Source organism: Pipistrellus hanaki (genome assembly GCF_964339955.1).
Source record: "Pipistrellus hanaki genome assembly, chromosome: 3".
NCBI lineage: Eukaryota > Metazoa > Chordata > Mammalia > Chiroptera > Vespertilionidae > Pipistrellus > Pipistrellus hanaki.
This window is the reverse complement of record NC_140505.1, coordinates 114,412,910-114,425,096: the sequence shown is the minus strand read 5'-3', so window position 1 is coordinate 114,425,096 and position 12,187 is coordinate 114,412,910. Positions and strand designations below refer to the sequence as shown.

Sequence of the window (12,187 nt, the reverse complement as noted above, 5' to 3'; positions counted from 1 at the left end):
TTTAAAACAAAAGCAGGTAATAATAATAATAATGTGTATTCTATTCTAGAGCTTTCTTCTGCCCAGTGCCGCAGTCGGAATTTTATTGCCTTGGCCCCAGAGAAGTTTTTGATGCCCATTTTGATTCCCACTCCACCCTTTATTGTTTAAACACAAAAGATAAGGCAGCTGGGACTCTGACCACTGACAAATAATCAGGGGCCTGTCCACTGGGAAACTCCTCTGATCTTGGCAGCAACTACGGTTTTAAAAGGAAGGTAAAAAGGACGCTTAAGACCGGTTTCTGCGCACAGCCCTATGTGTGGGCTTGTTTTCCTTGCCAACTGTGGTAGCCAAAAACAGAGCTACTCCCCAGCTATGCCAGGACGGAGTGCCAAGATCAAATAATAGTGAACTTTTCTCAATTACCGAAACAGAAAGAAAACATGTGGCCAAGAGCTGGCTTTATTTCTACAAGTTTGGCTCTTGCTCTCACCAGCCAGTACCAAAATGTGTGATTTAGTGTAATCTATGATCATACCGTACACAATCATCTATTCCGTTATTTTCAGTGTAACCCTGTTTTTCAAAGAGCCGCCTGATGTCTTTGAGTGAGTTCGGCAATCAGAGGGCCAAAGTTCGGCAATCTCTAGCCCAGAACGGGGTGTGGAGGCTTCACTTAGAGCACTTTCCCTCACCAGTGTAATTATTTAGATAGCCACATTCTGTAACCCAGGGGTAAGTCATGAGACCCCAGGTTTCTTTATAAGATGGGTCACTTTCTAGGTGTGCAAGCCTGGGCAAAATACTTCTGGGTTGCAAACCACAGTGTGTCATTTGTAAAAGAGGAGTCACCTTAGTTATCCTGCTGTCCTCACAGGTTTTTCTGTAACCATCCAAGGAGACAAATATGTGAATTCATTTTGAAAAGGGCCAGGTAATTTCTCCCCAGTTTTTGAACATAAGACTAAATCGACATGTATTTGTTTAATAAAGTGTCTGGTGAAGTGCCGTTTCCATAGTTTTTCCTAAACAAATACTTGCTGCCTGAGTGACTGAGTGATGACATTAATTAACTTTTGGGATGCTGTGGTTTTACATTCCTATCTCTAGAGAACTCCCCCTAAACCGATAGGCCAGACTTTGACCTAGACTCAAGGATAACTGGTTCTGCATGAAGGTACATGTTCAAAGGTATTCTAAGGAACATTAGTCTGTTCATGCTAAAAAGTTTACTAAGGAAAATAAATGTGCCTTTAGACCTTCTCTTGTAATGACAACCTTATAGTCTTTGAAACATGTTTTTAAGTACAAGCACTTAGTGATGTACTTAACACACTTAAACTGGTAATGATTTTGATTGACTCAAAGCCTCAGACAATTTGCATGAGGTGGGTGTGTAGTACTTGGTAATTTAAGAAAAGATGTCTACTTGAAGAGTAGAGTACCCCAAATGGTTTCAAATTAACTCAACACAATATGTTAGTTAGAATGAATCAATATGGACAACACGTTATATCTCAAAGACATGTTTCAATCGTAAGCAACCTGCAAAGTGGTACATGCAGTGTAATGGCACTAACATAAATATGAAAAAATGCAAAAAAACACACACAATATATTATATATGGATGCAGAGTCTGCAGTAGTAAAACTATAAGAGCACAAGGACTACTGTGTGCTATTGTGCTCCACAAAACTCCAGGGGAAGCTAACCTCACACCAACTCCTAAAAACATGCCTTAGAATAAAATATTCAGTTCAGAATACTTGTTCATAAGAGAGAATTGTCCCTAAGAGGCAAAGTGGAAACTAATGGAGATAGGAAAAGGGAATACAAGGGACTTAGTGTATGTATAACGCTTCATTATTTTAAAAAAACAACAACCTTATTTGAAGCAAATATAGCACAGTGCAAGGTTTGACAAGCTATGTGATAGATACATGGGCATTACATTTCCTATGCTTGAAATATTTCTTCATATATGAATTCTTCAAATATTTCTTCCCAATGAAAAATCATTAAAATTTCTTGGTTGCAGTAACAAAGGAGTATTTATAATCATAACCTCATATTTTTAATATAAGGTTCTGAGAATCTATTGTAAGGTTCTAATAAATTCTGAGATAAAATATTTTGTGTTCTCAAATTAAATAGAAAAGAGACTTATATAGGACCTATTTAAGTGTAGAAAAAACTTGCATAATTTTACACTGAAGCCTTTTGGAGGAGAGTCTAGGGGAAAAAGAGAAATTTGTGGTTAGTTCCAAATTTGGGAGAAGAGGTTTAGGAGACAACTTGCAAACTTCTAAATGTCAGATAATTTTTATCTTAATAAAGTGATACCATCTCATTTTCCAGCTACCAAAATGAAACTCTGAAAAGTACAGTTTACATACCAAAACGTCCATTCCGGGGACATACTTGAGGCCTATCTTATAGTCTTTTGGAAGATTTGCCACCTATAGAGACAAAAAAGAAAAAAAAAAGAAAAAAGAAAAAAAACACAGTGTAAGAAATTCCACACATAACAATTAATATGCTATTTTTAATAGTTTGGAGAAACACACATACAAACCTATTATGTTTTTAAGTTACACAGAATTTCAATATTTACACATAAAATGACTTTCATTCTTGATTTCCCTTTGAAATGAAAAGCAATCTCCAAAAAAATAAAGTCATACTACAAATCCTTTGGACTACAAATTCACTTATGGACACATGATCTGAACTGCAATTTCCATCTGTGGTCTTGGAAATTCCCTTCTGGGATTTTTTTTCCTACGGCTCCTCCCTACAATCAGGAATACAACATGTTTCCTTATCAGTCATTCACAAAGTACTATGTCAACATCACTAGAGCACCTGTTAGAAATGCAAGTTCCCAGTCACACCAGACCTGCAGACTCTCACTCCACAGTCCCCAGGCTATTCTGATGAGTGTTCAAGTCTGAGAACTACTGTTCTATGTTGTTCTTAGGAAAAACGTCAGCAAAACTTCAAAAAGATGCTAATTATGGGTTGGAGATGCTTTATAATTTGAATAATTTATAAAAGTCCAATTCATCCACTTTCCTAGGGCTGAACATTTGAGATGCCTCAAATATTTCTTTAATTTCTTTTAAAGGCTTTAAAAATAGATCTAACACATTGCCATCCGTCATTGTGGCATAAATTGAACAAGCACCTGGTTTGGAACCAGGGAATTTGAAACAAATCTAAATTCTGTACTTTGATGTCTCTCACATACAAAATGGAGATAAAGATACTCAGGCCAAGTAGTCATGAACTGAGGTAAGGGACTGTGTCAAACACATCATAAGCATTCCATCTATATTGAAAGCTATAGTGACAGCTGACTTTCAAGCACCCAGAGGTCTGAGATCTCTCATATCCTTTCTTACACCTAGCACCAGCTCTGCCTTCTCGCCCTTTTAGCTTTGTTAAAATTTCCATCTGAATAATACAGCCAGCAATTGATTTAGCCCACTGGTTCTTAAAACAATATATAATGTGAAAATGTGGTTTTGCACTGTTACATCTTCAATGGATCTGCCCTGCTTTTGCAGACTTATCTTCCTCTCACCCTCTCTCTAAAATCTTTACTGTTCCCCAAAGTAAGCTAGGACCTTTTGCTGGACTATGTCATCTCTGACAGGTGATGACCTAGTCAGCGTGTCCTATAACACAACCCATGCTTCTTCTTGGCCTTGCCAATAGCTTCTAGAATCTGAGAATAATTTGGTGAGAAAGTAACCCAGGCAAAGGCATACTAGTAAGTACAGATGACCCTGGAACAATGCAAGGGTTAGGGGCATTGACCCCCATGAAGCTGAAGATCCATGTTTAACTGCTGGTCAGCCTTCCAAATACAGATTCCCAACTGCTGAGAGAAAATGTGTAGTCAAGGAGTAGCCACTGAGCTCACTACAATTCTACCTCCAGTGGTACCTCCTCACACTCTCATCTCATCCTCCAGCCTAACATTTAACACACATTTACTGGGTGTCAGGCACTGTGCTCGTTAAGGACTTACACTGCAGGATTGTATCCAATCCCCAGATCTCGTGACATATTATCTGTATTTCACAAATGAACAACTTGAGGCTGAGAGAGGTGAAGGAACCTGACTAAGGTTACACTATTCAGTGTTAAGTCTGCCATGGAACTCAGCTCTCTGACAGCAAGGCCTCCCTTGCTTCTTGGCTCCACTGCACGTTCTCATCTACTTTCTGCTCCTTTGTCCCGGGCATTTTCCACTGATGAGGCCACCGTCATCTCTCCTCATGCCATCCCCACCAAATTAATGAAATAATGGGCAACACTGCTGTTCGTTGAAAACGTGTCTGGGTTGCCACAGAGGCAGTATTTTTAATGGTTAATTTAGGAGTTACACTCTTGCCTTTTACACTTAATTTCCTTCCTCCCCTACCATGCTTCCCTAACTTCTTTGGTCTTCAGGATCTTCATTCTCATCTTTGGAAAGCAAAGTGACTTGGTCCTGTTCTGTCAGCCCTGACACAGCTGACACCTTTGCAGGTATAAAAGCTGGAATCAGACTGAGCAGCAACATTTTTTCATTAGGAACCAACCATGTACATTAAAGCCATTCTAGATGGAGAGACATTGCAAGCTCCTCAGAGCACAAGTTGCTTGACAATCTGGCCCTTCTTTTATATATAACTTACATAACCAAAAATATAGAACTGGTCAAGTCAGTATTAAGAAACTCAGGATCTGAGTCATATACACCTAAAGTGCAGAGAAAATGGAAGGGATATGCTGGCCAATTCCATTTTATTAGAAATTTATCTAATAAAAAGTGTTTTAAAAAGTCAAAGAAACCTCATAACAAGTTATCTGGCCAACATTCTAAAATCTCCATACCTTACCTCTTGAAGGATGGGTAATAATAAAGAAAATTCTCCATTAAAGTGACTTAATATTTAATTTCTGATGGGACTTAAACGTAATGATACTTTTGAAAAATGCTATACAATTAATAAAAAGTTTTTACACACGGTCTCTACCACAGCCCCATGAGGTGTATATCATTAAACCTAGTGTACGGATGAAGAGCTGGAGGCTCAGGGAGGTGAACTGGCACCTGGAGGTCACAGGCACCAGGGGTTCCTGGTGGGGATGGGATGCAAATCCTGGCTCTGTGTGCTGCTCTCAGCCCAGTTCTCTCTCCCCTTCGTGACTTTCTTGGTGTACACCGATTCCTTTTCAATTTCATTTGGAAAAGAATTTAGCAAGTCAAGTTGTAGATTTTTATGGTCAGTTCATGAATTATTACTTTCTAAGCATTAAGGTATGTTGAACAGCATTCAGAAAGCACAGAGAACCCTGTGACAAATTCAGCTTCTCTGAGCAGAGGGAGCCTATGGCCTGGAACTGGAAGATATTCCTTTGAAGCAGTTAGTTTTGGGGGGACACATGACCCGGGTTGGATCCAGGCCCTGCCACATGCTAACTCTTCGGCAAGTAATCTACTTTAGTTTTAATTTCCACATGTGTAAAATGGAAATCATAATGGAATCTTACTAGTGGATTTATAAAGACTAATTTAGAATTAAAGACAACATTTTAAATAGTGCTCCAGCATGGCATGCGAATGAGGATGTCACAAGGGAATAGGGCATTGGACTAGACAGAGGAAGGGTCACAGGCAAAGACAAAGTCATGGGAAAGCATGTAGTGTCTTTGGGAGACCAGAGACAGAAAAATCAGGCTTCTGCAGATGAGAGGGCAGGAAATACACCAGGAAGCCACCTTAGAGAGCCCCTGAATGTTGGGCTAAGGAGGCCCAATGGGTGGCCGGGAAGTTTCAGTGGGACCAGGTCTGCCACCAGAGCCCACAGCAAGTCACTTCTGCCTGAGGGACATCACTTCCTCTCTGGGGAACTTCTACTTCTCGTCTGTAAAATGAAGAGGGTGAACTAGATAATTATGAAAAATCAGTCTGATTTAACTCTCATATAAGCAGGAGTATTGCACTGAATGTTTAAGAGGGAACAGGATAGTAAGCTTAGGAAGATCAGTCTGGAAGGATAGATTGGAACAAGGAGAGAAAAGAGGATTGGAAACAGTTTAGAAGCCCACTGGGCAAGTGCTGAGCATGTGTTCAATATTTATATAGAGACTGGGAGCTGAAAAAGCAGAAATGTGGTTTAGACTCCAGGGAAGTATCCTGTTGGTAGGTTAAGTGGATAAGTAACCAAGGCTACAGATTTTGAAAATAAATATATTGTAGTAAAATAAGCTCAAGGCAAAATTAAATAAAATCGAGCCTAATTGATGGAAAATTTTACCAAAGGCCAGGTTATCCCAATGAACTTTGTAGTTTGATTTCCAAAGATGTCAATACTATACCAGACTGTAAAATGCATAAAACTGCAAAAACAAGTCACTTGATAATGGGCTGGTTTTACTATGTGGGTTCATTTACTATCTTTTTTGAAATGTGTTAAGAATTGATCATACACAGTGACACTGGGGGAGGGTGGAGTATAAAGGAACAGCATGCAAAATTGCTGGATACTGAGCCAAAAAGAAAAAAAAAATCATTGCAAGCCAGATAGACACTGGCTGCATACCATGCCCTGCAGGTATCTGGACTCAGTAGAAATATTCAACTCAGAATATTTAACTCCCTCTGAATGTCATGGACCTGAAAACCTTTGGATCTTCAAATGTGACTGAGGTCCCCAAATGTCCCTAACTCAGTGTTTGCTTAGATATCCTTGTCAAGACACTTCTTTATCTCAGTTGTTTCTCCCAAGTTCTAGGTAAGAATGAAAATGCAGTAGTTGTAGCTCCTGACCCCTTTGACATTGTACATAAAATGTGGTGCAGATGTGGCCGTTTTAAGGGGAAGGGTCCACAATTTTCAGAGTCTCATCAATCCAAATCACTGCTGTAGAGAGAAAACAAGCAAACTGTACTCTTGTAATTAAATGTCATAGTTCACTCATGTATAACAGCTTAGAGTGATATTGGCTGTTGAGGCTTCAGAAATAACACAAGGAGAAAGCTTTTTGCTTTTTAAAATTCTCCTTATAAGTCATCTCCTATTAATATTGATTAAAAAAAATCTAAGTAACCAGGTCAATTACCTTTAGTTTTCAAAGGCATTTAGATTATTTTTAATAATACCTTCATTAATGATTAAAAAAGTTAGATGACAACTTCATGAGACTTTTCTGGATCATAATTTCTCAGTGAAGAATACAGAAAAAGTTAGGACCCCTGTCTTCTTTCAAATAGAAGAGAAAACAAATTCTATTTCACAGACACACCTTTTGACTTCAGTTAGGTAGCACTAATTGCACTTCTACAATATGACAGCTTCCTAATCATAAAATAGGTGACTACCACCTAGGAAATAAAACTCAATAGGTTACAATGATAATTCTTACAATACAGTTGACATTTACATCTTCAATTAAGATCTTGTAAATTAAGAACTGGGTTCTTGTGCTTCCAACCCAGAGACAGAGACAGGAAATGATGGGTTCAAATCTCTACTCAGCTTCCTCTTTACAAGAGAGGATAGTCAACCGACTTACTATTAGAGGCCTCTGCTTCCTAACCAATAAACTGGTGCTAAAAATAATTACCTTAGGGTAATGAAAATTAAAGAATCCATACCAGGTACTTTGCATGGTGTCTGGATACTCAGATAAGAACTACTGTTTTAACAAGGCAAGGAGTGGGAGACATAGCATGTAAGTGGTTTATTCCATAAAGAAAGAACTCACAATGTTTTCTTCATCATAAAACTGACATGCTTGGCAATATAGCAAGCCATCACAAATATTATTTACAGTACACTTCTGACCTTTCTTTGAATGCTAAAAGTTCTAACTTTATTTTTAAATAAAGACATATCTACTGACCACAGGAACAGAAATTAAAATGCCAAGTATTGCAAACTAATAAAAATAAACTTTAAAAACACTCCAGCTACAGAATCATTGTTTTTCAAGGGTCAAACAGTATATGAGACCTCTGCTTTTAAAGAGAATATATGCTTAGAAAGGTTTAGAATTCACCTAGAAATGGAAAGACTCAAGAGATTCCAATCCTCCATTTTAATGCAGTGGTAATTCTATTTGAAAGAAATTGTATTTGAAGAAGAATAAAACCCAGAATTATCCGAAACTGCCCAAAGTGTGAAAATTTGTTATCTGAGGAAATTTTTATAATTTCCCACTATGTGAAACTCAAAGAGTTACATAATATTAATATAACCTACTTAAAATAAGTGGCTACCACAAGACCGGGAAAAACAGGCATTCTGAGTTTCATTTCTTTCTACTGATTTGTACCCTGACCTTGAAAAGGCAGAGTAATTTCACCTCTACAAGATGCAGATGGGATAGCCACCTGCCTCAAAGCATTTTGAGAAAGACAAATAACCACTCAATAGATATTTAAAGATAAAAAGGGTTTTTTAAAGAGCAAAGTCACATTTAATTAAATTCCCCAGATGAAGGAAAAATATCACGAATGAAAGCAACAGTAGGAAGAAATAAGATGGAAACTAATTTGAACTATTTCAATATTTGGATTCCTCCCATTAACACAGTCACTAAAAGCTGGGGCCTAACTGTCCTCTAGATGTAAGCTTTTAAAGTTCCCTTCATCCTCTTCCCAGATACTTGACCCTTTCCTTAGGTAAGTCTGAGTGTGCCATTTAAAACAAGTCTTGCAACATTTTTTTTAGAAACAAAGCAAAACGTTCTGTAAATAGATGAACTATTATCCCAAGTAATCATGCCAGAAGGATTTCGAATGAAAACCTTGGGGACTGGAGGGGTAGAACAAAGTGTCCAAGAAGAAATCCCAAGAGGAAAAAAAAAAAGGACAGTCAAGTCATAAGTCATGTGCTTCTCTGACATGAGAATGACCCAAGCAAAGATACTTAAGGTTTGTGGGCACAGTACAAGTTGCCACCTAATGTAAAGGCAGAACTGGCAGAGACTGCAAAGGAATGATTCCAGTTGAAATGACTGTGAGGCACAGGGCAAAAATGTACTATCAACTCATTTTCACTCAAATAGGACTTAACAAGGTTATGCCTGAAAAACTGATTTCTCTCATTCTATACAACTTCCTTTAGGTAAGACATTACTGAATTACTCCAAAAGATGCATCCTGAGGAAGTATCCTTATGTACTAAAAGGACTTCAAAGCTAAAAAGGGCCTCCTAGTTTATCTATCTGAGTCGTTCTTATCTTTTTGAGATCAGGAACTTCCCAGGGAAGCGGATGAACGCTAGGCACCCTTCTTTCGGAAATTCACACAGGGCCTACAGAGGTGTCATTTGGAGTTCCATTTTGCAAAGGTTTGAAGTGGATGAATCCTAGATTAAGATTATTTGTCCAAGGTCACACAGCTGTGTGATAGCAGCCTTGGTAACTGGGGGCAAGGCGCTTAGCCCAACTGTTTTTTAGAGAGAGATTTCGATGATCTACGTTCCTAAAGCTCAAGTCACTTATGTTGCTGTTTGAATTAGTAAAATTAATGAATTTTAGTTTAAGGATGGGAAACACAACTTTTCAAACATGAAAAAAAAACACAAAAATCCCAACATCATCAGTATTATAACCTAAGCAGTCCTGGCACTTCTATGCAAATAACTATCACCTGGCATGCTGGTCCCTGGCGGTCAGTATGCATCATAGTGACTGGTCATTCCAGTAGTTCTGGTTGTCCCGTCGAAAAGCTTTTATATATGTATGGGTGTGTGTGTATATATATATATATATATATATATATATATATATATATATGTTATACTGATGAGAAAACTGAGGCACAAAGAGGTTATGGGATAATAACTGGGGTAAAGATTTATACAGACAGCCCTCGGGTTACAACGGACTTGGTGTACATCATTTTGTGGTTTTGTCACCATCTCCCATTTATTTATATAAAAATATAGTTCCATCATTTTGACAAATGTACATATGTGCTTTATGCTTCTTATTATTTATTTACCACAGTAAAGGTCAGGAATTGTTATCTTTCTTTTAAATTTGTTTTACTTTTTGTTCTCTTCATTACTGCTGTGTATGTGTTCCATGTGAGTGATGTAGGTGCTTATGTAGGTGAGTTCCAACTTAGAGTGAAAATCGCTTTACATCGAGCCATAGGAACAGATCTCCACATCTCCGACATAACCCAAGGACTTTCTGTATATGCATTCTCGTATTTAATCTAGCCCACAAAATTGGTCCAAGGCCAAAGAACTGGTATTTAAAATTCAGATTTGCTGGATTCCAAAATCCATTCTCTTAACTCCGTGGTTGGCAAATTGCAGCTTGAGAGCCACATGCGGCTCTTTGGCTCCATGAGTATGGCTCTTCCACAAAATACCATGGCCTGGGCCTATTTTGAACAAGTGGCGTTAGAATAAGTTTAAAAAATTTGGCTCTCAAAAGAAATTTCAATTGTCTTACTGTTGATATTTGCCTCTGTTGACTAATGAGTTTGCTGACCACTGTCTTAACCAGTATATAAAGTGTCTTCCAAAAATGTGTACAAACTTTGAATAATTATAAAGGCAGTTAAAATATATTTCATTTTCAAAATTGAGCTATAAGTTGTTAAAGTGTGTATACATTTTTTGGGACACCCTGTATTCACACAGATTGGGTCCCATGTTATACCATGAAATCTTTTAAATGGTATCCATTTGTGTGTTGTTACTGTGATGTTGGTGGTATGCATTCATATATTCATAGAGATGGGTTATCTTCCACTTTGATGTCAGAAATTATTTTATATTTTTACGTTTTCTACTCTATGAAATACAGGCTGTGCATTATGGAGGTCTTTATTCAATTAGAAGTGATCTTCTGAGTTTTATTTTTTATTAACTTGATTTTTTAAGTAATCTGAAATAAATTTGCTAATTTCACTAGATCAACACTTGAAATTAAAAATTTATTCATGAGCCAGTTGCTAGAAGGAAGATAAAACCCTTTTAGTTTAATGATTTCACACTTGTCTTTGAGGGGAGGAATTATATTTTAATGTCAATATTAATAACTATCCCTTTCTAATACTTCTTTCTTTTTAGCTTCTTACCACTTTTCATTTTATCAACAAATAGGTAACAGATTGAAAATAAGCAAATGGTTAAAGACAAGACTGGAAAAGCTTGAAAGGGTCTTATAATACCTACTAGAGGCCCAACGTATGAAATTCGTGCAAGAGTAGGCTTTCCTTCCCCTGGCTACTGGCACAGACATCCCTCTGACACCTGGGACCCAGGCTTCCCTCACAGCCATGGCTTCATCTGGAAGGTCTTCCAGCCTAATTAGCATATCACGATTTTATTATTATACTAGTGGCCCAGAGCATGAAATTCATGCAGGAGGGGGTCTCTCTCAGCAGGGCCTGTACCCTCTCCAATCTGGGACTCCTCGGGGGATGTTCGACCCTGTGGACATGCCTTTCACAATCCAGGACCGCTGGCTCCTAACTGTTCACCTGCTTGTCTGCATGATTGCTCCTAACCATTCTGCCTGCTGGCATGCTCACCCTCAACTGCCCTCCCTTCTGGCCTGCTCACCCCCCAGCTGCCCCCTTTTGGAAGCCTGCTAGCTTACAACTTCCCTAGTTCCCCCCTGCACTGGCCTGATTACTCCCAACTGCCCTCCTCTCCTGGCCTGACCACCCCTAACCACCTCTGCCTCAGCCCCACCACCATGGCTTTGTCCAGAAGGACATCTGGAAGGTCTCCCAGTCTAATTAGCATATTACCTTTTTATTATTATAGAAATGTATGCCATTTGAAAATACTGATTTGACATTTCACAGGAAGTGGTGGTCATCAAGTAGCATCCTCAAACACTTAGCAAAAAATAATGACCCTGGGCCATGGTTGCATCAGCTCTCAGACTGAAGGGTCCCAGGTTCAACTCCCCATCAAGGGCATGTAACTTGGGTTGCATGTTCAATCCCCTGCTCAGTCGGAGCACATTCAGGAGGCAACCAATGGATGTGTCTCTTAATTGATGCTTCTCTCTCCCTCCCTTTCATCCCATCTACAACTCAATGAAAAAAATATCTTGGGTAAGAATTAACACACACACACACACACACACACACACACACACACAAACAAAAAACCCAACTTGGACAGGTAATTTTTCTTAAATACCATGTTAATCTTGGATATGCTTGGTC

The 12,187-nt window shown here is 38.5% G+C and overlaps 1 protein-coding gene across 2 annotated transcripts in view; it reads right to left on the bottom strand.

Moving 5' to 3' along the window:
- KITLG (KIT ligand) overlaps positions 1 to 12,187 on the bottom strand; it is an 88,164-nt gene that overhangs the window by 36,690 nt on the left and 39,287 nt on the right. For both annotated transcript variants that reach the window (XM_084876932.1, XM_084876933.1), the window contains one exon: positions 2,380 to 2,442. In XM_084876932.1, coding sequence (XP_084733058.1) covers positions 2,380 to 2,442 — 63 coding nt within the window. The remainder of the gene's footprint in view (positions 1 to 2,379; positions 2,443 to 12,187) is intronic.